We start from the raw sequence: 23,687 nt of genomic DNA, 5'->3' as shown, positions 1-23,687 counted from the left end.
CTCCTGTTCAGCAGGGACCATTTCAGATGCTGACTCAAAGCACAGTGGTGTTTTGAAATTTGGTTTCAGAGCACGTATTTATACAATCATAGAACAGATATTTCAGAAATGCTGCTTGTGCAGTGAGCTTATGCTAATAGGCAGGGGGGACGTTGGTTTGCTCAGTTGACTGGACAGCTGGTTTGCAATGCAGAGTGATGCCAACAGCAGAGGTTCAATTCCCACACCATCTGAGGCTACCATAAAGGACTCTCTTTCTCAGCTGACGTATGATGAGTCTCAAGTTAAACCACCACCCAGTCGTCTCTCTCTCTCTCTCTCTGATAAGAGAATAGGACTAGGGAAACTTTACCTTTTACCTAATGAGACAGCCTCTAATGAAAGGGATAAAAAGCAGTGTCGTGCCAACTATTCTCCCCATGCTCTGTTAAAGGTGCTTCCCTTGACAATGCTGGTTCAACAACTTGACGTGATAGCAATAAGAGGCAGAAAGTACCAGGCAGTTTTTCCCTTGAGTCCAGGTCCCAGGATAGCAAAGCAATTGCAGTCCCCAAGCCCTTACACGGCCCTATTTAGTGCTGTCTCTAAATGCCTCTAGTCAAGGACCTCTATGGTGTCCTGTGGAGATGAGTCAGGATCAATAATCACTTGCATCTCTCAACAGCACCAACTGTTTCATCAGCTTTTCAGACAATCATCATAACTGGCAAAGGGGGGGGGCGGGGCAAATGTGGAGAAATGATCTTTATTTTTAACGTGGTGGGTTGTTGTGATGTGAAATGCACTACCTGAAAGAAGTAAATGCAATACTTTGGCCTTGATGTTTCCAATCATTTTCCTCAGAGTGTGAGTAAGTGTGTAAGATGGTTCCAAACACAGAAGCCCTACCAATGAGATGACTCTCCAAGCCTGTCAATACATTGAAAGGCTGCTAGACAAAGCATTAGTGAGTTTCCTGCTCTAACAGACACCTCAAAACTACTGTCCCAGAGAGAAAACAAGACACATACACTTGGAAATGAATGCCCTGGTTGAACTGGATCACTATTCTGTGGTATTAAGTAAGTTAGACTAGGGTATGTTATTTGTAAGTTTTACAGGGTTTTTATTTCTGTTCTGAGGTGCCCAGGAAGTGCCAGCCATTCAGAAGATGGTAACAACTCTGGCCTAAGGACCTCCTGTCAAGGTCTATTCCTGAGCTACAATGAGAGGGTATTACAATCATGTGAGAGAGGATCAAAAGCAAGGCTTGTGGAAGCCCCTTCTATACCCACTATCCATGCACTCAATTGCACCTACCATTAAGGCAATTGAAGCCAAACCCCAACCCACCCTGCCACCTTTAAACCCATCAGATAGGCCATCCCAGTTTCTAAGCTGTCTCAGCCACAGCAGAGGAAGGATTGGGGAGGTAGCGAGTTGAAACCATTAAGCAGCCAATAAGAGATAATTTCATCACCACCCCTTGACACTTCACTATCTCTGAATCCCCCATTATCAACATCCTCAAGGGTTACTATTGACCAGAAACTCAACTGGACCATGCATAAATATAGTGGCTACAAGAGCAGGTCAAAGGCTAGGAATTCTGCAGTTAATAACTTACCTGACCCCCCCCCCCCCCAAAGCCTGTCCACCATCTACAAGGCACAGGTCAGGAATGTCATGGAGTACTCCCCACTTGTCTGGATGGGTGTAGCTCCAATAGCACTCAAGAAGCTTGACACCATCCAGGACAAAGCTGCCCACTTGATTGGCATCACATCCACAAACATCCACTCTCTCCACCACTGACACTCAGTAGCAGCAGTGCGTACTATCTACAAGATGCACTACAGAAATTCACACGGAGGGTGGTTCTTATGTGGAATGAACTGACAGAGGAGGCGCAGGTACAGTTCCAGCATTTAAAAGACATTTGGAATGAATAGGAAAGGTTTAGAGGGAAATGGGCCAAATGTAGGCAAGTGCGGCTAGTTTAGTCTGGGAGCAAGGACAGCATGGACAAGTTAGAAGGAAGGCCATTTGGACCATTGGGTCTGTACTGACCCTCTGAAGAGTATGACAGGGCAACTTAGCATGGCCAACCTAGCCAACCTGCATATCTTTGGCCTGTGGGAGGAAACCGATAAGACACGGAGAGAAAGTGCAAACTCCAAACAAACCAAGGGTCACCCAAGGGTGGGATCAAACCAGGGTCCCTGGCACTGTGAGGCAGCAGTGCTAACCACTGAGCTACCCAATGGACTGACAGAGCAGGCTTATGGGACTGAATGCCCTTCTCTTCTTCTTCTGCTTCTGTTAATACATGACTTCCTGCACTCAGGATCACTGCCGTCTTATTTGATGAAACTGATCACTCTCTTGGTGTCAGTGATAATTTATTAATCCCCAGGCACCAGTCTTTCACACTTGTATTCTCCGTCTTTTCAATGAGCCCCGAGTCAATCTTTTAATATTCGTCTCATACATCTCCTGTAAATTTGAATGCATTTGGTTAATGTCAAGCAATGAAATGCCATGGTGATTGAGAAAAATGCTGATTAGAATTTGCTCAGAAATGAATCCTCCTCAGGTCCCTGTGCAATCCTCTCAAAATTTCTCACCGATTCGAGCTAATTTTGCTATTTATCTTTTATCTTGCCAAAACATAGGCTGCACTGACTCTTCACAAAGCAGCTCTCCAGATAACTTTCAATATTTCACATTAAATTACCGGTTGCATAGCTGAGATATTGCACGGTATCAAATTACCACAAAATCTTATGTTGGATTCTATAATCCTATGAATTGGATCATGACTGGGCTGGAGTTCACCTTGGTTCCGTAACCCTGAAGATCCTTACCTGTCGATCTCAAAACGAAAGCACCCGTTGAGGGAGAATATGCAAGATTTCCAGTACATTTTAAGCTCTACCCCCTTGCAGCCTTAAAGGACTCAATTCTAACTTAAAGCTTGGGTCCCTCCTTATTCCTCAATATTGCTCTGCATCCCCCAGCCCAACCTTGCCAGACAATATAGTTTCTCTATAGCTGGCCATTCTATCTAACTCTAATCCTATTTAACATTTTCTGCATCGTGACCTGTTGACACCATTCAATTGTCCAGAGAATGGCAACGTGGTGAGAAATCTGGCAGCTCTGATATCACTCTGGTGTTACTGTGCTGGAATGTTGTTACCAAGGACATACTATCCAAAACTGACCACTGTACTCCTGAACGGGTCTGACAGAAGCTGTGCACAGTCTAATATATTTTGAGCATGGACTGTGTTATGCTGGGGCCTCAGGAAAGATCCGGAATTGTGGAATCACAAATGAGGCTATTCAGACCATCACCCGCGTGCTACCGTGTTAAAGCAGCTGGCCAATGAGACTCACTCTACCGAAGAGTCATAGAGTCATAGAGATGTACAGCACAGAAACAGACCCTTCGGTCCAACTCGTCCATACCAACCTAGATATCCTAAATTAATCCAGTCCCATTTGCCAGCATTTGGCCCATATCCCTCTAAACCTTTCCTATTCATATACCCATCCAGATGCCTTTTAAATGTTGTAATTGTACCAGCCTCCACCACTTCCTCTGGCAGCTCATTCCATACACACACCAGCCACTGTGTGAAAATATTGCCCCTTTTAAATCTTTCCCCTCTCACCCTAAACTTATCCCTTCTAGTTTTGGACTCTGCTACCCTGAGGAAAGACCTTGCCTATTCACCCTATCCATGCTCCTCATAATTTCATCAACCTCTATAAGGTCACCCCTCAGCCTGCAATGCTCCAGGGACAACAGCCCCAGCCTATTCAACCTCCCCAACAGCTCCAACCATCCAGCCTTGGCAACATCCTTGTCAATTTTTTTCTGATTCCTTTCAAGTTTCACAACATCCTTCGTATAGCAGGGAGACCAGAACTGCACAGAAAAGTAGCCTGACCAATGTCCAGTACAGCCTCAACATGACCTTCCAATTCCTATACTCAATGCACTGATTAATAAAGGCAAGAATGCGAAACACCTTCTTCACTGTCCTGTCTATCTAGGGCCACACTAAAGGAACAATGAAGCAGAAGGCATATTGTTCTGAAGAAGTCACCTTGAACTCTAAACATTAAATCTTCTCTATGCTCCACAGATGAGGCCAGACCTGCTGAGTTTCTCCAGAACTTTCTGTTTGTATTTTCAAGATTTCTAATACCCACCTTTCATTTCCATCTCACCCCACCAATTCCTCATCTGAATTGACCTGTTCGTTGAACATAATGATACACCTCTGAGACAGAAGGAGACCTGAATCCGGACCTTCTGACCTAGAGGCAGGAACGCTACCACTGAGCCACAAAAGCCCTTAATAGCCTTTTGTAAAATTATTACAGAATATGTTTCTGGGCATGCTCACAGAAGGCGCATCCCAGATCACAACAATTCATACCATGTTAGAAAATAAGAATGGTCCTCATTTTGCCTCAAAATTCTTTGTTCATTATCTTAAATCTTGGTCATATAGTTGCAAATCATGTTGCCATTGGAAAGAGTTTCTCTTCAATTTGCTCCATTGCAGTTGAACAGAGTTAGAGTTAGGAGTTAGTGGTTCATGTTGCTGATCTTTCTTTCTGCACTCTATTGAAGTCATTGGGACATGGGCCAATCACAGCATGAAATCTCTTACAAAGAGCCCATAAAGGACATGCAGGGACTGCTGGAGGAGCAAACAGAAGAATTTGCTGCAAAGATTATGGAAAGGCAAAGCTAAAACTATCATGAAAGATTGAACAAGCCTCAAAAAGAGGAAGCTTCTCATTTCCTGAAGGGTTTACCATTGAAGAAGTAGAGAATTGTTGCCACTTGTTGAGGGAGAGGGTGCTGACGGAGCTGTGAGGAATGAAGTCAGGTCTCTCAGCCTATTATAAAACGAACACCTCCCAAGAGCTGCCAGCTGAATTCAAGGGCAGCAGCTTCAGTAGTGCCATCCCCTGGTGATGGTCAGCACTAGGGATGCACTTCAAAGAGGAAAAGACATTGATAGATGAGCACCTTCATAACCAGGTTTAGTGAGAGCATGGGAGTGAGTTTGGCGGCTGAGGGGGTGGACTGATTGTGGTTAGTGGTGTTGGGGAGGGAGCGATGCTGGAGTACCACAGCCTGGGTGAGAGGGCACAGGGTTTTTGCTGCAGGCAGGTAGACCCAGGGTGGTGAACCAAAGTGTGCCCAGAGTGAATCACCCACTAATTCACCAAAGTTTGCCATTGCCAAATTTCCCATGTGGCACAGGAGTCAGTCAAGGTGTGGGCAAGAGGGGTGGGTGGGGAGGTGGATTGAGATGGAGGACATTGGGCAGAGGCCTGTATTTGGCCACTAAAGTGGCTTGCTTTAGCAATGGGCCTTTGGCAAGATGGCATGGCATCGGGAAGCCATCAAGCACACTGCGCAACATCTTCCCACGTCCGTTTGCCAGTCTTCCGACTTCAGAGCCCATCCCCAGAGGACCTGCAGAAATCCATCTCTGGGTAATGAAGATATGATACGAGTCAGTTAATCTAACATGGAGTGTAAGAGATAATCTTTACTCAAAGCGTGGAAAGAATGTGGAAAAGTTGTAGCTCACAATGTCACTGGGGCAAAGAGCACAGTTTAGATTACTTACAGTGTGGAAACATGCCCTTCGGCCCAACTAGTCCACACTGCCCCGCCGAAGCGCAACCCACCCATACCCCTACATCTACCCCTTACCTAACACTACGGGCAATTTAGCATGGCCAATTCACCTGACCTGCACATCTTTGGACTGTGGGAGGAAACCGGAGCACCCGGAGGAAACCCACACAGGCACGGGGAGAACGTGCAAACTCCACACAGTTAGTCGCCTGAGGCAGGAATTGAACCCAGGTCTCTGGCGCTGTGAGGCAGCAGTGCTAACCACTGTGCCACCGTGCCGCCCACCAGTTGTATTAAGGAAAGCGAGATGGATACATGAGGGAGAAAAGAGCAGAAGGATCATATTTCATAGAATCCCTACAGTGTGGAAGCAGGCCATTTGGCCCAACAAGTCCATACTGACCCTCCGAAGAGTAACCCTTCCACCCCCATACCCCTATCCCATCACTCTACATTTATCCCTGACTAATGCACGTAACCTGCACACCCATGAACACTATGGGCAACTTAGAATTGCCAATTCACCAAACTTTCACATCTTTGGACTGTGGGAGGAAACTGGAGCACCTAGAGGAAACCCATACAGACACAGGGAGAATGAGCAATCTCCACACAGACAGTCAACTGAGGCTGGAATCGAACCCAGGTCCCTGGCACTGTGAAGTAGCAGTTCTAACCATTGAGCCATCATGTCACATGGCTCCCCTTAAATTAGAAGACTTAAATTAGGATATGTTGGTGCTGTGCATTGGAGGAAGGTGAGGCAAAGCTCTTTACCTTTAACTCACTCACGAGACATGGGCATCACTGGCTAGGCCAGCATTGATTGCTCATCCCTAATTGCCCAGAGGGCGGTTGAGAATCAACCACATTGCTGTGGGTCTGGAGTCACACATAGGCCAGACCAGGTAATGATGGCAGATTTCCTTCTCTAAAAGGGATTAGTGAACCAGATGGGCTTTTCTGACAATTGGTAATGGTCATCATTCAACTATTAATCCCTGATATTTATTGAATTTAAACTCCCCTATTTGTTGCAGTGGGATTCGAACCCGGGTCCCCAGAATGTTACCTGAGTCTCTCTGGATTAGTGGTCTGGAGAATGTGAACACTGACATTGACCAGAAGGACCAAAATGGAGGAGAGAGTGAGCACTGCAGATGCTGGAGATCAGAGTCGAAAAGTGTGGTGCTGGAAAAGCACAGCCAGTCAGGCAGTATCCGAGGAGCAGGCGAATCAACGTTTCGGGCATGAGTCCTTCATCAGGAATGAGATGAGTCGATTTTCCTGCTCATCGGATGCTGCCTGACCTGCTGTACTTCTCCGGCACCACACTCTCAACAGGGCATTAGTGAGACCACACTTGGATTACAGTGTACTGTATTAGTCGCCTTATTTAAGGGGTGATGTGCTTATATTTCTGGAAGTTCAGAGCCGTTTCACTGGGCTGATTCCGGGGATGAAGTGGTTGTCCCATGAGGAAAGGTTGAATTACATTCCCAGGCTGGATAAACAAACTTAAACTCACTGGAATATTGAAGAATGAGGGGTGAACTTATTGAATCACATCATATACTAAGGAGGCTTGATTTGGAGATGCCGGTGTTGGACTGGGGTGTACAAAGTTAAAAATCACACAACACCAGGTTATAGTCCAACAGGTTTAATTGGAAGCACACTAGCTTTCGGAGCGACGCTCCGAAATCACCTGATGAAGGGTGTTTCTCCAAAAGGGCGAACCCAAACCAAGGAGACGCAGTTTCAGAAAGAACCAGCCACTTCAGTTGAGGATGAGGAGAAATTTCTACTCCCAATGAATCTTTAATCTTTGGAATTCTCGACCCCAGAGATGAGCTGAGTCATTGAATATATTCAAGGTTGAGATTGATAAATTTTAAAAAAATTGTTAGAGAGTAGGCAATTCAGTCCCTCGAGCCTGAATAGGAAGGGTTTAGAGGGATATGGGCCAAGTGCTGGCAAATGAGACGAGATTAGGTTAGGATATCTGGTCAGCATGGACAAGTTGGACTGAAGTGTCTATTTCCACGTTGTACATCTCGATGAGTTTATGACCCAAGAGTGGAGGCCAGTAAAATTGCAACATTTAAAAGGCATCTGGATGGGTATATGAATAGGAAGGTTTTGGAGGGATATGGGGTGGGTGTTGGACTAGATTGGGTTGGTATATCTGGTTGGCATGGGCAAGTTGGACCAAAGGGTCTGTTTCTGTGCTGTATATTTCTGTGGCTATATGACTGATTATCTTAATCTTTTTATTGGCATAACCATCAGCACACTTGGGATCGTTCAGCAAGTACTTCCCAATCATGTCCAACAGTGGGCGAATTGCTTTGAGTTTGCAAATACAAGCTGTGTGAGTACAGTCTGTCTCTATCTATTCTGAACAGCTTGAGGAATATATTCCAAAGAGTCATATGAGACCCACAAGCATTAACTTTGATTCTGTCTCCACAGATGCTGCCAGACCTGCTGAGCTTCTCCAGCACTGTCTGTTTTGTCGGAACATGCTGTTTGATTCAAACACTGGTTCACTAATGCCCTTTTGGGAGGGAAACTTGTCATCTTCACCTGGTCTGGCCTACCAAACTCATAGCAATGTGGTTGACCTTTTACTGCCCACTGGGCATTTCAGAATGGGGCAGTAAATGCTGGCCTTGCCAGAAAGGTTTACATCCTGTGAGTGAATAAAAAAAATAAAATCAGTATGTCACCAGGCCTTCATACTTGGCATGCTGAAATTAATACGTGAGTCATCAGGGTTCGCCAGGGGTCAGCCAGAATATCCACCCAGCTGTCTTCCCTCGACGTATAAAGATGAAATCAGCCAGAATTCTCACTGTTAATACTCCCACACAATGTACAGCTGTTTCTTTATTTGTTCACCAAATGTGGGTATCATTGGTTTGACAATTAGCATCAGGAAGGAGGTGGAACTGCTGCTGTAGTTTTCATTGACAGTGCTGTTAACTTGGGAGGTCCAGAACTCTGACCCAGTGACACTGAAGGAACGCTGATATTGTTCCAAGTCAGGAAGGCTTGAGTCTTGATGTTTAGGAAAGTGGGAGAGGGGGAGGGATGATTGAGTGAATGAGCTGAGTGATAGCTGGATGATCACAAAAAGTAACAGATAACAATTATAGAACAGCAACAGACCATTCGGCCCAACAACACCTGGCATGATGTATGTTCCAATTGCTGTTTCTGTTCACTTGGTCCCATCAGTATGTTGGTTGAGGTTCCTCTTGACCAGAACTATGCTCCCTGTTACATTGTCACTCCCCTGTGGTTAAAGACTTTTCTCCTGAACTCTCCCTTGGGTTTATTCGTGATTATCTTATATTCTTGGGGAGTAACTGTTTTTACATCAACCTCTTCATAATCTCATAGACCTGTGCCGAAGTCATCCCTCACTCTCTGCTCATTGAGCTCCAGCCTGTTTCCTCATTTTATTTGCAAACAATCAATTCCACATTGAGATATCGCACCATGGTGAGCAGGGAAGACTGAAGACTTGTTATTGCAAATTCTAGTTGGACATGGTCCTGGAAATCTCATTCAATGATCTCCAGCCTCCAACCACAGTCCCCTGCAAGACCACACACATACACACACAAACATACACACGCGCGCACAGAGACACAAACACACACACATACGCACAGACACACACAAATGTACTCACATCGAGACACATGCACAGAGAGACACACACAGACAGGGACACAAGCACACACATTTCCCCCCCACCCACCTACCCCACAGTTGGCCACCTAGCAGATGTATTTGCCCATCACAATATCAGATGACCCATCACGTTGTGTGGCACTGTCACTGTGTTAAATGGGACAGACTTTAAACAGATCTAGCAACCCAAACCTAGGCATCCACATGGGCTACCAACTACAGCAGAATTATATTCAATCACAATCTGTGACAGTATGGCCTGGCATATTCCCCACTCAACCATTACTATCCAAGAAGGGGATCAACGCTGACTCAATGACAAGTTCCTACAAATGACATGTCAACCTTGTGAACCTATGACATTGGAAAACCTGCATACTGAACAACAGGAGCTGTATGCAATAGACCAGGCTAAGTGATCCCATAATGAATGGATCAGATCGAAGCTCCATTGTCCCCTGTTACACAGAAGGTTGACTTGATTGATCCGAGAGATGAAGGGCTTGAAATATGAGGAGGGATTGAGCAGTTTGGACCTACACTGTCTCAAGTTTAGAAGGATGAGAGTTGATTTAATTGAGGTAAACAAGATACTAAAAGGGATGAACAAAGTAGATACAGAAAATAGTCTCTTACCTGGGGCAATCTAGACAGAGAGATCATATCTTTAGGATAAGGGATAGCAGATTTAATACTAAGATAAAGAGGAATTATTTCTCTCAAAGGATCGTCAATCTGTGGGATTCACTACCCCAGGTGCATGAATGCTGGGACACCGCATTTAAAGAGGATATAGACAAATGTTTAATCAGTAACAGGTTGAAAGGTTATGGAGAATAAGTGGGAATGTGGAGTTGAAGCCAAGATGAGATCAGCCATGATTGTGTAAATGCTGGAACAGGCTCAAGGGGCTGATTTGCCTACTCCCGCTCCTAGGTCTTAGGTTCTTATCTAGTCACGAATGGTGCTGGATAGGAGAGATGAGATCTCCACAAATGTCCCCATCCTCAATAATGGGACAGCCCAACACCTCAGTGCAAAGGCTCAAGCATTTGCAATATTCTTCAGCAAGAAATGCCAAGTGGATAATCCATCTCGGTCTCCTCCAGTGGTCCCCAGCATCACACATGCCAGTCTTGGGCCAATTTGATTGATTCCACATGATTTCAAGAAACAGTTGGAGACACTGGATACCGCAAAGGCTATGGGTCCTGACAACATTCTGGCAATAACACTGAAGACTTGTGCTCTAGAACTTGCCGGTCCCCTAGCCAAGCCCCTACAACATAGAGTCATAGGGTCATAGAGATGTACAGCATGGAAACAGACCCTTCGGTCCAACCCATCCATGCCGACCAGATATCCCAACCCAATCTAGTCCCACCTGCCAACAGCTGGCCATATCCCTCCAAACCCTTCCTATTCATGTACTCATCCAAATGCCTCTTAAATGTTGCAATTGTACCAGCCTCCACCACTTCCTCTGGCAGCTCATTCCATACACATACCACCCTCTGCGTGAAAACGTTGCCCCTTAGGTCTCTTTTATATCTTTCCCCTCTCACCCTAAACCTATGCCCTCTAGTTCTGGACTCCCCGACCCCAGGGAAAAGACTTTGTCTATTTATCCTATCCATGCCCTTCATAATTTTGTAAACATCTATAAGGTCACCCCTCAGCCTCCGACACTCCAGGAAAAACAGCCCCAGCCTGTTCAGCTTCTCCCTGTAGCTCAGATCCTCCAACCCTGGCAACATCCTTGGAAGTCTTTTCTGAACCCTTTCAAGTTTCACAACATCTTTCCGATAGGAAGGAGACCAGAATCGCACGCAATATTCTAACAATGGCCTAACCAATGTCCTGTACAGCCGCAACATGACCTCCCAACTGCTGTACTCAATACTCTGACCAATAAAGGAAAGCATACCAAACGCCTTCTTCACTATCCTATCTACCTGCGACTCCACTTTTAAGGAGCTATGAACCTGCACTCTAAGGTCTCTTTGTTCAGCAACACTCCCTAGGACCTTACCATTGAGTGTATAAGTCCTGCTAAGATTTGCTTTCCCAAAATGCAGCATCTCACATTTATCTGGGCCATTGGCCCATCTGGTCCAGATCCTGTTGTAATCTGAGGTAACTCTCTTCGCTGTCCACTACACCTCCAATTTTGGTGTCATCTGCAAACTTACTAACTGTACCTCTTATGCTCACATCCAAATCATTTATATAAATGACAAAAAGTAGAGGCCCCAGCACCGATCCTTGTGGCACTCCACTGGTCACAGGCCTCCAATCTGAAAAACAACCCTCCACCACCACCCTCTGTCTACTACCTTTGAGCCAGTTATGTGTCCAAATGGCTAGTTCTCCCTGAAGTCCATGAGATATAACCTTGCTAATCAGTCTCCCATGGGGAACCTTGTCAAACGCCTTACTGAAGTCCATACAGATCACATCTACTGCTCTGCCCTCATCAATCTTCTTTGTTACTTCTTCACAAAACTCAATCAAGTTTGTGAAACATGATTTCCCACGCACAAAGCCATGTTGACTATCCCGAATCAGACTTTGCCTTTCCAAATACATGTTCATCCTGTCCCTCAGGATTGCCTCCAACAACTTGCCCACCACCAAGGTGAGGCTCACCGGTCTATAGTTCCCTGGCTTGTCTTCACTGCCCTTCTTAAACCTCCAGTCTTCTGGCACCTCACCTGTGACTATCAATGATACAAGTATCTCAGCAAGAGGCCCAGCAATCACTTCTCTGGCTTCCCACAGAGTTCTCGGGTACACCTGATCAGGTCCTGGGGATTTATCCACCTTTCACCATTTCAAGGCATCCAGCACTTCCTCCTCTGTAATCTGGACATCTGCCTGACAATGTGGAAAATTGCCCAGCTGTTCTTAAAAAGCAGGACAAATTCAACCAGCCAATTACTGCCCCATCAGTCTACTCTCCATCATTAATAAAGTGATGGAAGGGTGTCATTCAGCAGTGCTATCAAGTAGCAATAACCAGTTTGGGTTCAACCAGTCTCACTCAGCCCCTGGTCTCAATACAGCCTTGGTTCAAACATGAACAAGAGAGCTGACTTCCTGAGGTGAGGTGCAAGTTACAGCCCTTGACATCAAGGTTGCATTTGACTGAGTGCGGCATCAAGCATCCCTAACAAAATTGGGATCAATGGTTCTCAGGGGGCAAGTTCTTTGCTGGTTGGAGTCATAGCTGAAGGTGGTTGTGACTGTTGGAGGTCAGTTATCTCAGCTCCAGGACATCTCTGCAGGAGTTCCTCAGGGTAGTGTCCTAGGCTCAACCATCTTCAGCTGCTTCATCAATGATCTTCCCTCCATCATAAGGTCAAAGATGGAAATGTTCACTGATGATTGCACAACGGTCAGCACCATTCACGATTCCTCAGATACTGTTGGTGGTTAAATGCAGCAAGATCTGGACAATATTCAGGATTGGGCTGGAAAGTGGCAAGTTACATACATGGCATAAGAGTTCCAGGCAACGTCCATCTCCAACAGGGGACAATCTAGCCATCACTTCTTGGATTTCAATGGTGTTACCATCATTGAACCCTTCCACAAGCCCCGAACTATCAGTAAATGCTGGCCCAGATGCTCAGATCTCGTGTATGAATAAAGTTATTCTTTAATAAAATGCTTCCAAGTTTATGACAGACTACCTTGTTACACCAATTTGAAAATGAAAAGACGTGTGATGCAGTTTTATGATGTTTGGCTATCAGCCACATGGCCTCTTCCTCCACCTTCACTGACGGGCAGCGCCTTGGACAGCACCACTCTCCCCCAGTAGTATAACAGACTGACCAGCTCTGCAGCTTGAGAGAGAAGTCTAATGAAATAGAGAGATTGCCAGAGACTATAATAAGGAGCGTGGAACAGACACTTTAAAGCACACTGAAGATATAAACCTCAGATAGGTCTGAGGTCTAATGTCTGCAACATTCACTACTGAAATAATGGCCACAGGTTCATAGAATCCCTACCGTGTGGAAACAGGCCCTTCAGCCCAACAAGTCCACACAGATCCTCCGAAGAAGATGCACATTTACATTACTAATGCACCTAACCTACACATCTCTGAATACTATGGGCAATTTAGCATGGGCAATTCACTTAATCTGCACATCTTTGGATTGGGGGAGGAAACTGGAGCACTGGAGGAAACCCACACAGACACGGGGAGAATATGCAAACTCCACACAGACAGTTGCCGAAGGTTGGATTCGAACCCAGGTCTCGAGCACTGTGAGGCAACAGTGCTAACCAATGAGCCACTGTGCCGCCAATAGTGGCCAATAGCCAAACTGATACTTCTTGCCAGCCAGGAACGAACCTTGTCCGATGGAGAGTTGCTGGCAGATTCTCCAGTTGAACGATTTGCCAGGACTATCGTCACCAGGCTGATTAATGGTTGGCAGATAGCCACAGATACAGGGGCATGAGATTGGAGCTGTCATTACCCACTCAGCTATTCCATTTAATTGGTGTTGGAATGCTCACTGCCAATTCAGGCAACTACAGCAGTTGGTTTTTAGTTGACAAATGCATTAAAGGAAATGGAGTCAAGGCCGGTAAATGGAGTTAAGATACAGATCAGTCAGATTTGATTGAATGCTAGGACAGAGAGCTAAAGAGGCTGAATGGCCATCTCTCCTGCTATCCTTCCGGAAATTCTCTGCTTAGGAATAACTAACAAAAGCAACAAGTTATAATGATGTCTCCGCTTTAAGATAATGAAACCTCCTGAGCTGCTTCCCAGGGTCATTCCATTATGATAGTGAGCCACGTAAGGAGTTATCAGCAACGGTCCCTCTAAGCAACATAGCCCCCTCAGATGTTCTGTGCACTCCAGTCGGAGTGCCCATTGTCCACTCCTGGTTTTCAGACTCCTGCCACCTCAGAGGTCCACGCAACAAGGCAATACCATTCCAGGGAAGTTGGTAAAATCACCAAATGTTTGGCCAAAGGTACAGGTTTTGCAAAAGGTGTATGCTGTCAGAACCCTTTAACCCATTGCTGATGAAAACCACATCCACTTCCTCCTTAAATATATTCATTGTCCTGTCATTCATCAAACTCTGGGGTATTGAATTCCATGAACCCTCCGAAAGACCGAATTCCTCCTCATCTCTGTTTCAAACCTGCTTCCTTATCTATGACTTATGACCTCTTATTCTAAATTGTCCCACGTGCAGAAGCATCTGCCTTGTGTCTGCTTTATCATTCTCATTTAGACATCCTCTCATTTTCTTAAACTCAAGACAGTAAACTACTCAATCTCTCTTCATAAGAAAAGCCCCTCATCTCCAGAACAAATCCAGTGAACCTTGTCTAAACTGCCACCCTTCTCAAATAAGGCATAAAAGCATGAGTGAAGGCTTCCACAGTAGATGAGCTGAGACAGCAGTGAATTGGGCAGGTGTTACCGAGGTGGCATTGCTGATGGCTTGAGTGTCAGATCAGAAGCTCCCCTTGGGAAATAAATCTGAAGCGCCGAAGGTAGCTAAGTTTTGGAATTTAATTTGCGTCGTGCTGTGGAATTGGGGTGCGCAGAGGGGAGAGTGAGTTTCCATCCTCAGAGCAAGTAGGGAGTTTACGAAAAAAAACCATAGCTGAATCCATTTGGTTTCACAGTGTGCGCTAATGTCTGGGACAAGCCATGTTTATCACTGGTACTAATCAGCATCTGGAGATAGGACAGATTCCTTTTGTGAAAAGCATTTGCACCTGTGAAAATGGTCAATTTGACCAGACGTTCAGAAATTAAGCAATTGGAGAAAAAAGAAACCAATATATTTGTGATATCTTCTGAAGATGTTTTCCTGAGTTTGCAAAACTTAGTGCTGTTTTGTGGAATTATTGCAATTCCCCTGCCAACCCCCTTTCTTGCCTCCCCCCTCCCCCAGAATGACTTGCCAAATGATGCTGTTTAATATAAAAACACTGTGCTCTCCTAACCTTTGACCTTTCTCTCTCCTGCTAACCTTTGCTCTAGCTTGCTGTTCTGTTCTCAAACTTGCCCTAAATGCAACTTACTTTAAGCATGCATTATTAACACTTGCAATAAAGATGACCCCACTTTCAGCCAATTCTTCAACCTCTGTATTGATGTACAACCAGACCGCACTCACTTTTACACACAGAAAATTTTCAAAAGTTTTTTTTTCTCTCTCTCTCTCATTTAAAAACAAAGTAAAATTGAAGGAGAAATTATAGTAAATGAGAGATAAAGTCGCCTCAATTCACCAGGAAATATTTGAGTTCCCATTTACTCTCTGTAGCTGTGTACTTGGCTGGTTTTCTATGAAGAATGTGTTGAGGAGGTGAAGGGGTTAAAAGATTTTGCTTTGATTTACACTTTCCTCCCAGTTTCTGGGGGAAACAAGTCATTGTTTTTGTCAACTTTTTTTAATGTTTGGGTGCCTTTGTTTCTTTTTTAAAATTGTGAAGTTTTTTTTGGATTCTGATTAACATTTTATTGAGAAAAAAAAACAAAATATTTGTGCTGATAATTTTCTTCTTTTTTTTCTGTGAGGGTCAAACCACTTCAATGCGTGACAGCAGATTCCATACGGTGGGTGGGAGGGGTGGCTGGGGGATTTTTTTTAAAAATACGTATTTATCCAGAAAATGCCCACTTCTCCCTTTGCCGGATGGTTACCGTGGCGATCAGCCTGTTGGAGCAACTCTGTTTCACAGCTTGGATGAGGCGGTGGATCAGGGAAGATTGGATGTCCACCCCACCCCCCCCCCACTCCGCCACCCCACACCTCCACCCCATCGTGCACCCACCCCTTCCCCAACTCCAGCCTGGGCCTGGCCTCCTCACTTCAGCCAAATGCTGTCAAACCACCTCGATATGCATCCACGCGTACCGTGTTGGTCCATTGACTCCAGTATAAACAAGACCAAATGTTTTGACTGTCTGAATGCATCCAGAATTCTGGTTTTATATGTCATCTCCACAATGTGCGGATGACTATATTTCTCACCAACCTGTTCAGAGGGGTTCTTAAACACCTATGGAGCAGATGGAACCTCAAGGTAGAAATGTTCTAATCGCACAAAGAACAGAAGTAGTCCACTTGACCCTTTGAGCCCTGCTCCACCATTCAATATGATTAGATTACTTACAGTGTGGAAACAGGGCTTTCGGCCCAACATGTCTACATCGACCCTCTGAAGAGCAACCCCCCCAGACCCCTTCCCCTACATTTACCCTTTCACCTAACACTAAGGTCAATTTAGCATGGCCAATCCACCCTAACCTGCACATCTTTGGACTGTGGGAGGAAAACGGAGCACCCGGAGGAAACCCACACTGACACGGGGAGAATGTGCAAACTCCACACAGACAGTTGCCCCAGGCAGGAATTGAACCCAGGTTTCTGGCGCTGTGAGGCAGCAGTGCTAACCACTGTGCCCCCGTGCCACCCATGGTAGAGTCTTACAGCAGCACAGGCCCTTTGATCCAATTTGTCCATGCCATCCTAAATTAATCTAGTCCCATCTGTCAGCATTAGGCCCATATCCCTTTCTATTCATATACCCAGAGTCAAGAATGTGGTGCTGGAAAAGCACAGCAGTTCAGGCACCATCCGAGGAGCAGGAGAATCAACGTTTCAGGCATAAGCCCTTCATCATCCTGAACCGTTGATCGTCCTGCTCCTGGGATACTGCCTGACCTGCTGTGCTTTTCCAGCACCTCTCTCTTGACTCTGATCTCCAATATCCGCAGTCCTCACTTTCCCGTATTCATATACCTTTTAAATGTTGTAGCTGTACCCACCATCACCACTTCTTCTGACAGCTTATTCCATACACGCACTACCTTGTGCCTGAAAAAAGTTGCCCCTTAGGTCCCATTTAAATCTTTCCCCTCTCACCTTAAACCTATGCCCTCTGGTTTTGGACTCCTACCCTGAGGAAAAGACCTTGACTATTCACCCTATCCACGCCCCTCATGATTTTATAAATGTCAAGAAGGTCACCCCTCAGTCTATTCCCAATAAGCTCCCTCTGCCTTAAAAATATCTAAAGCTTCTGTATCCACTGCCTTTTTGAGGAAGGGGATTCCAAATACTCACAACCCTCTGAGAGGAAAAAAATGGTTCCCCATCTCTGTTGTAAATGTGTACCCCCTTCTCTTTTAAACTGTGACTCCTAGTTCTAGATTCTCCCACAATAGGAAACATCCTTTCAGCATCCAATCAGACAAGTCCCCTAAGGATTGAAAAAGGCCATCTCTTTCTCATGTTTCCTAATAAGGCAATCTGCTCATTCCAGGAATTAGTCTCGTAAATTTTTATTAGGTTAGATTCCCTATAGTGCGGAAACAGGCCCTTCAGCCCAACCGACCCTTCAAAGCGTAACCCACCCAGACCCATTTCCCTCTGACTAATTCACCTAGCGCTACGGGCAATTTAGCATGACCAATTCACCTAACCTGCATATCTTTGGACTGTGGGAGGAAACTGGAGCACCCAAAGGGAACCCACGCAGACACAGGGAGAATGTGCAAACTCAACACAGACAATTGCCCAAGGCAGGAATTGAACCTAGGGCCCTGGTGCTGTGAGGCAGCAGTGCTAACCACTGAACCACCATGCCACCCTTCTCTGAACTTCTTCCAATGCTTTAAACTCCTACTGTAAGTCTGGTGGTCAATACTATACACAGTACTCCAGACGTGGTCCTATCAATGTCCGGTATAACTGAAGTATAAGCTCCCTTCTCTTGGATTCAGTTACTTTTCCTCATTACTTGCCGTAACTGCATAGTAACTTCCTATGATGGAACCAGTTCAGGGATGATACAACACAACTCTGGAGCAGGTGGACTCAAACTGGGACCTCCGAGCTCAGAGGTAGGGGTGCTAACACTGCGCCATAATTACCCTGGAATTCTGGTTTTACCCTTTCGAGACCAAGACATCTATCAGGCGATACCAACATCATAAGACCTCCTTTCCTGGCCAGTCACAGTGGACTTTGTTCCTTTTCTCCCAGTCAAACGTCAAGTTTGCTTCCATATGGGATGGCTGTTTTTACTTTCTTTTTCATGTGTATTTTATTTGGGCCTTTTGTCCACATTCCCCAATTCCATCTAGTCGCTGATTCCTGCCAGAATGGCGAGAAAGGAGAAAGATATGCTCAGGATTCATTGGCACCCGATGAAATATTTTCAGCTAAAGGAGCACATGGAGATTGTGGGAAAACAAAATTGAAGAGTTACAGCGTACACGGTTTGAAGTGGTTTCATGTAGAGGGAGCAGTTGGAACGATTTTAATGATTATTTATCTTTTTCGGGAAAAGCTGTTAAAAGTTTTTTTTAAAAAAAGAATATTTATCTTTCTCTCTCTCTCTTGCTCTCTCTATGGACTGCATGATGAAGAAGTTGCAGTTTAGGGTTTGTGAAATGTCAGTGTTAGAGTTATGTTTTTTTTCCATAGATGGGCATGTATATGCTCATTTGTTTGTATATCCCCCATCCCTTCCTTACAGCTAAAAGCTCTAACGCTGGCAGAACGCTACGTCCCACCTTTACCTGGACATGGCAACTTTTATACACGTTCATTCCTGTCATTTTCATCCCCCACATAGTGCACTCATAGGGTGGAATCTGAAAAAAAAAAGCATTTTAAAACAGATCATTTCCCTTCCCTTCACACCACCCCCTCCTCACCCACCCACTCACTCCTTCATCTCCTCCACCACCTCCCCACCTCCCCCCAAAACTTTTAGCAGCGTTGACAAAAATGTACAGTATCAGTCGTCCAGTCTTTCAAAGTCAGAATAGGCAAAGACATTTAAAAACAAAAGAGGATTTAATTTAAAAAGGAAAATATATATCAGCGTAAAAGATTTTGAAAAATAAAGGAAAGTGTTAGATTTGTAGATATTTAACAAGCAAAAAGAGATGTTCGAGATTAAACAATGTACAGTCTTTTTTTTGTAATACCTAAAATATTTTAAAAACGGACGACAGCAGTAAAGAATAATCTATTAGTACAGAGTTACTTTTCATGTTGTGTGGTGTGGATGTATATGTGATGTTGCCTCCCCTTGTGATCATTTTGTCAACGAGCAACTTTTTTTGCTAAGTACAAACACAACAACAATATAGAAATCTTGTCCAAAAGCATCTTACACAACTTTCTTTTTTATAAATTCTTTCTTCATGCCAAAATCATGCGGGCAATTTGTTGATGTAAGTTGATGAAGAATTACATGGTATATATTTTTTCTGTAAATGTATATATATAAAACCATGTATATATATATTATATATATATATATCCTCTCTTCTTTCTTGGATGCACTGTAGGCCGGATTGCTTTTTTTAAGTGTGTGTGTGTGTTAATTTCATTTATAATAAAAAAAATCTGATTCTTTTTCCTCTATAACTGCTTATGTTAAGTGTGTGTTGAATCTTGATGTTTAAACTGTAATGTTTGGTGTCAAGTTTTTTTTTCTTTTGATTTGCTGTGCTCTGAGGGAGTTAAAGGGCTGTGCTTTCCTTTCAGCTATTGCATCTCTGTGTGGTGTGATTTTGGTTTGGTTTTACTTTGGCCGGAGAGAAACGTGCGTATGTGTGGAAGTTCGAGCATGCCTCTCGTCTCTAACTTGCTTCTTTCTCCTTCAATCCTAGGAGGTGAATTAGTTTTCCCTGTAGTGACAGAAGAGGCCTTAGCAATCCCTCCTCTCGCCACTCGTGCACCCTTCATCTCCCTCCTCCCTACCTTCCGTCCCCTTCTCACCATTATTGAGAACACCAAAGATTCCCTGTCCATGATCCCTGAGGTGGGGTTACCTTGCCTGTCGGAGCAGGACCACGGTGATTGTGATGCTGGCTTGGTGATATCTGGTTATGGCTCAGGGGAGGCACTTGACTCTAATCTACCCCCTACTGATGATGAAGATTTTCACACCACCTTGTCCTTGGTAACAGATAAGACCTTGTCCACATCGGCCTTTGAAGGTGGCTACAAAGCGCACGCACCCAAGTGGGAGTACAAGGACTTTAGACCTAGCAAAGCGTCTGAATCCGGTAGGACTGCTACCACGGCCTCTCCCCCTGAGCTGCTCAGTTCCGCAGTCTCCGCGCCACCCGGAAAGTTGCCCAAAGTGCCCGCGGGCAAGTTGAACACGCGTGAGCAGAAGCCCTACCCCGGCTTGGTGTTGGTTCCCCTGCCCACCGCGTACGAGGTAGACAGCACAAAGCTGAAGAGTCCCCTAGTCACCTCACCCATGTTCCGTAATGTACCCACAGCCAACCCCACGGAGCCGGGAGTGCGCCGGGGCCCTGGGGCCTCAGAGGTGGTGCGGGAATCCAGCAGCACGACCGGGATGGTGGTGGGGATTGTGGCGGCAGCAGCTCTCTGCATCCTGATCCTCCTCTATGCCATGTACAAGTACCGCAACAGAGATGAAGGCTCCTACCGGGTGGACGAGACTCGCAATTATATCAGCAACTCCGCACAGACCAACGGCACTGTTGTCAAGGAGAAACAGCAGAGCGCTAAAGGCAGCAGTAAGAAGCACAAAAACAAGGATAAAGAGTATTATGTGTAGAGCGGACAAAAGAAAACAAACTAACAAAAGAGGGGAAGGAGAATTGAACAACAATATGACAAAAAAAAGGAGACACAATCAAAAATATATATTATACAGAAATATATATATATATGTGAATTCTGACAGTGCAAATCTGCCACTCAACTTAGATTTTAAACACACAATAAATGAAAAGATAAACTCTTTTGGGGAAATGAAAGTACAAACTCCAAATACAACTTGGATATGCACTGTGTCAAACAAAAAGACAATGAACTTGCAGAGTGATGCTGTACCTGCTTTAAGACAATAAACACACACAGACACACATGCACACACACAGAGCTGTCACAGAGAGCAGAGTGTTGTATTCTGGTGAATGAACCTCCAACTAGAGAATACATCCACGGCCTCCTCGGTTTTTAATCCTGGATGCGACTGTTAAGACTTTGTGACATTTCACATTTTCTCGAGATTCTTCTTTTGATCTGGTTGTAAAAGCTGTGTAACTGAATTTTGTCTTTTTATTTTGAAAAAAAAAACACCTTTTCTTGCTCTTTGCCGTGTGGAGCATGTAATTGCGACCTATGTGTAGATAGTGACCAGCTAATTATGTGGACCTTGGGAGAGATGGAGTTATGTGTGGGGTTTGGGGGGGGGGTGGAGGTGGAGGTTGGGAAAGAGGGGAGATGTGGGGATTGTTGGCTGTGTGTATGTGTGTGTGTGTGTGTGCGTGTGTGCGTGTATGTCTACGGTCAGATTCTGTCTCCCCCCCCCGCCCAAGCCTCCCCCACCAGCCCCACTCCCTCTATTGCCTCCTCCTCCTCTTGGAAAACGGGACTTTTGGCCGTTCAACTTTGTATCGTTTCTACATCTCAAATTGTGGAGTCCTCCTTATGATTTGCTGTCCGCAATAAAAGTTGTACTTCGGTATATGAACATTGAACAAACAAGAGACAGATGAAGAACAGAGACAAAAGTGGGAGACGTACACAGATCAGACAGGTCTGTGCCAATCTTCAACTGAAGTGACCACCTTGCTGTTTAAGAGCTGTTAATTGTACAACATATTACTCTTAGACTGTGCTAGTTAGAAAACAGCTAATTAAAAACCATAGCTGTGGTTCTGAGTTTCAGTAAATGACTGTGGTGCATGCACATTCAAAAGAAAAAATAAAATTAACCACATCATATACAATATGGTGTTCAGTTTTGATGAGAAAGAAGTATGTTCGCTGGCCAAACGTAACATGATGAGTTTTAATTTTATTGATTTAGTTTGGTTAATGTGCGCTTTATCTGTCTGTCTGTCTCTCTCTCTCTCTCTCTCTCTCCTCTCTGTCATCACTTTTACTGGATTTCAAGGGGAAATGCTGTTTAAGGTCACTCAAGCATTCATCCTAATTATATATAAATATATATTTAAAAAAATGCAAACCTGAAAGGTATGCATTTTCAAATCATTCAAACCATCACAACTGTGTCAAGGAATAAAAACACAATTTGTTTACATAATTTTATTACATTATTATATAGCTGTGTACTTTGTAGTTAGAACTGTTGTACATACATTTTCAGTTTAAACTTTTTGGGTATTTGTATCGCTCCAAACTTTTGCAAAGTTTTTTTTTGCAATAACTTTCCCGTGGAGACCTGAGGGTGAACGTGGTTTAGATGAGAACCCTGGTGCAAAGGTGTAATTTTTTTTTTATTTTGTAAAGAAGCTGACACAATTGTTATCACCTAGGTATAGAATTTCTGCTCTGTCTCCCTCTCTGTCTCTCTCCTCGCCCCCTCCCCACCTTCTCTAGTATTTCTAAGTCGCATGAATATTTTCTCTTTAGAAACAGTGGTCATCATTAAATACATGGTTAGCATTCTCGATCCACCTGGAGTTTCTTTTGCTATACATTGTTTGTCGAGTGCGACTCTACTTTCACACAAAGTGCGGGTGAGTTCTGTAGGGTATCCAAGCACTTGTTGGTCAACTTAATAAATATATAAAAGAAACACAAAAATATTTATACCTCAATGTCTATTGTTAACGATTGTGCTGTGGATTTGCTTCTTGGTATTTACTTCACTCTTTTTTACCGTGAAAACCTGGACTTGGAAAATCTGTATGTGGGCTTTATATCATATTTTATATTATTTTTGTTCCACATCAATGTGAAAATTTTGATTGGGTTTTTTGAGTTAATGTGATGTTTCTTCATACATCTCTCATCTTCTTTGCTTTTGTTGTATTTCTGTTATATAAACAATATGCTTAGCAATAAAATGTTCTTCTCAAAGCTGATGAATGTTGATCTACCTTTTCCTCTGGCGTCAGAAGCTGTTTTTCAACATTCAAAACCTCTTCTGGCAAAACATTACCAATCAAACGTTCTTTACTCCCTTCCTCCCCTATAATCATTGGCGATCTCTACAGTGGCAACACAAGCTGAGCATCATTGGGCACTTAGCTACAAAATCATAGGCAAAAAAGTGGTGGATGACAGCGACTGGGGCAGGAGAATCATAGAGTCATACAACACAGAAACAGACCCTTTGGTCCAACTAGTCCATGTCAATCATATTTCCCAAACTAAACTAGTCCCACCTCCCTGCATTTGGCCCATATCCCTCCAAACATTTCATTTTCATGAACTTATCCAAATTTCTTTTGAATGTTGGGGCAGGATGGTGGCACAGTGGTTAGCACTGTTGCCTCACAGCACCAGGGACCTGGGTT

The 23,687-nt window shown here is 44.4% G+C and overlaps 1 protein-coding gene across 31 annotated transcripts in view; it reads left to right on the top strand.

Moving 5' to 3' along the window:
- Positions 1-23,252, top strand: part of nrxn3a (neurexin 3a) — a 2,037,428-nt gene extending 2,014,176 nt beyond the window's left edge. For 13 of the 31 annotated variants that reach the window (XM_072568134.1, XM_072568132.1, XM_072568131.1 and 10 more), the window contains one exon: positions 20,049-23,252. In XM_072568134.1, coding sequence (XP_072424235.1) covers positions 20,049-20,971 — 923 coding nt within the window. In that variant the 3' untranslated portion in view covers positions 20,972-23,252. Of the gene's footprint in view, positions 1-18,901; positions 19,608-20,048 lie in introns of all 31 variants that reach the window. The other 18 variants (XM_072568150.1, XM_072568147.1, XM_072568145.1 and 15 more) reach the window with 3 other exon arrangements.
- Positions 23,253-23,687: the final 435 nt, after the last annotated feature.

Source organism: Chiloscyllium punctatum, chromosome 4 (genome assembly GCF_047496795.1).
Source record: "Chiloscyllium punctatum isolate Juve2018m chromosome 4, sChiPun1.3, whole genome shotgun sequence".
NCBI lineage: Eukaryota > Metazoa > Chordata > Chondrichthyes > Orectolobiformes > Hemiscylliidae > Chiloscyllium > Chiloscyllium punctatum.
The sequence above is the reverse complement of the archived record's forward strand: the minus strand, read 5'-3'. Positions and strand labels throughout refer to the sequence as shown.